The 1,812-nt window shown below is 35.5% G+C and overlaps 1 protein-coding gene across 1 annotated transcript; it reads right to left on the reverse strand.

The window, feature by feature from the left end:
* Positions 1 to 741: 741 nt before the first annotated feature.
* Positions 742 to 1,465, reverse strand: LOC119643609 (nucleolar protein 56-like). The gene is given in 1 exon segment (XM_038042987.1): positions 742 to 1,465. A coding segment is annotated over 1 exon segment (717 nt). The 3' UTR covers positions 742 to 748.
* Between the last annotated feature and the right edge of the window lie 347 nt (positions 1,466 to 1,812).

Below are 1,812 nucleotides of genomic sequence, written 5' to 3' on the forward strand. Positions count from 1 at the left end.
ATAATCAATGTCCTAGTTAACGCCATTCATAATCAGGACACGTTGACGATAACGAACGTTGCCATCAAGTTACCCTAGCGGTGATGGTAATAAGAACTCAAAAAGGTAATATGTGACTTTGGTATCTCTATCAGGAAAGTAAAAAAAAAAGCATAACGGAAGTCAAAAGATGAAAAAAACGTATTACTCGTAAAGGAGGGACATGCTTCATGACTGAATGAAACAATTCCACAAATTCTCTTGTTGGTCAGTAAACTGAGAACTGGTACCGTGTTCATCAAGGTTTCTTCAATTATATGTACGAAGAGTGAGAGAAAAGCGTAAGAAAACAATCATGTGTGCTTGCTTACAATGTTTCTTATAAAAAGAAAAAGTAAACCAGAATTTATTAGTATGCGTTTCCATATTTGTTTTGTCTCGTTGTTGTCCCTCTAATTTTGTTTTAATTAATATGTACTAGAAAAACTGTTGGAATGATTTTGTCTGAACAGAGGCGACGGAAGTTCCGTTGCCACTAAGTGGTCCCAAAACGAACATCTTTTTTGCATTGTGTCGTTCTTATCCACGATGGTTGGCTTTTTTTTTTGTTTGTGGTTCAATCTTGAATCCTTTGCTAAATTGCCGCCGTTAATGCCTGCTCTTGTGATACGCCTTTCAAATTATTTGTGCAAGCATAGTGGTACAGAAAAAGGCTGGTGTACTTAGAGACTTATTATTATTATCCGACGAGAACGTTGTTATTATAATTTTACATATTCTTTAAATGATTATCACTAGATCTCTCTTTAGCAACTGTACCACTGACATCGTTTCCTTCTTCTTCTTCCTCTGCGTGGTTACGTTTCCTCTTTTTGTTTTTCTTTTTCAGAGTTTGTGCATCTTCGATGGTGGCTTCGTCGGTAATAGCTGTTCCAGTAGCACTCTGTATGGCTTCCTTCATAACATCAATATTTTTTCGGGGAATTTCACCAGTTTCATAAAACTTAAGTCGTTCTTCAACTTGTGCTTTCAGACTTTCGCCAAATACCGATGTTGGTTGTTCAAGAAAGCAATCGATACGCGATGCAATAGAACATTTATTTGCCAGGAACCGGGATATACGTCCCTTATTCGTAAAAACAGCACGCCCAATAAACGAAGAGTGATATATTAAACCATATTTTGGAGTGTTTGAACGTGTTTTAAGAGCTCGGAATAAAGCCTTTTCAGCTCCCAGAATTTGTACCGTGGAGGCGGGATACTTAGCCAAATTTGTCAAACTACCAGCGTGCGATATTAAACGTGCACCCACTTGGTCACCAATAAACGATTGCAAATTAGGAGCTACAGAAGTCATTTTGTTGCGCAAGTACGTAGACAATTTCTCACGATATTAAGATAATTTAACAACACGCTCCGCAAACATTTCTATGTTCATTAAATCTATAATTGAAATATCCATACCCATGGACGCTTTTGCATTCATCGCTTTCTTTATTCTTTTTAATCGAAAAAAATTCGTAGAAAATAACTATTTTTTTTTACTTTTTACTCTATTTATCTAATTAAAATCTTAATTCGCCGAAGCTTGTAATTTATTGTGTATGATCAATCGTTTTATATGTCATCATATACAGTCTGGAATGCGTTACTTTCAACATCCAGCAAATCGCATACAATCGGTTTTCATAAGTTGTCGTATATGAAATAAAACATACTTTTTAGCAATGTCTTTTATCTTTATTAGCAGTTTATTAGGATTTGATGATTTTGTTAATATCCTTTCGATGATGCGCCTGGAAAAACAGAACAATGGTGCGTACATATTGCTTA

The sequence above is a fragment of the Glossina fuscipes genome, unplaced genomic scaffold (assembly GCF_014805625.2).
Source record: "Glossina fuscipes isolate IAEA_lab_2018 unplaced genomic scaffold, Yale_Gfus_2 61418, whole genome shotgun sequence".
Lineage (NCBI taxonomy): Eukaryota > Metazoa > Arthropoda > Insecta > Diptera > Glossinidae > Glossina > Glossina fuscipes.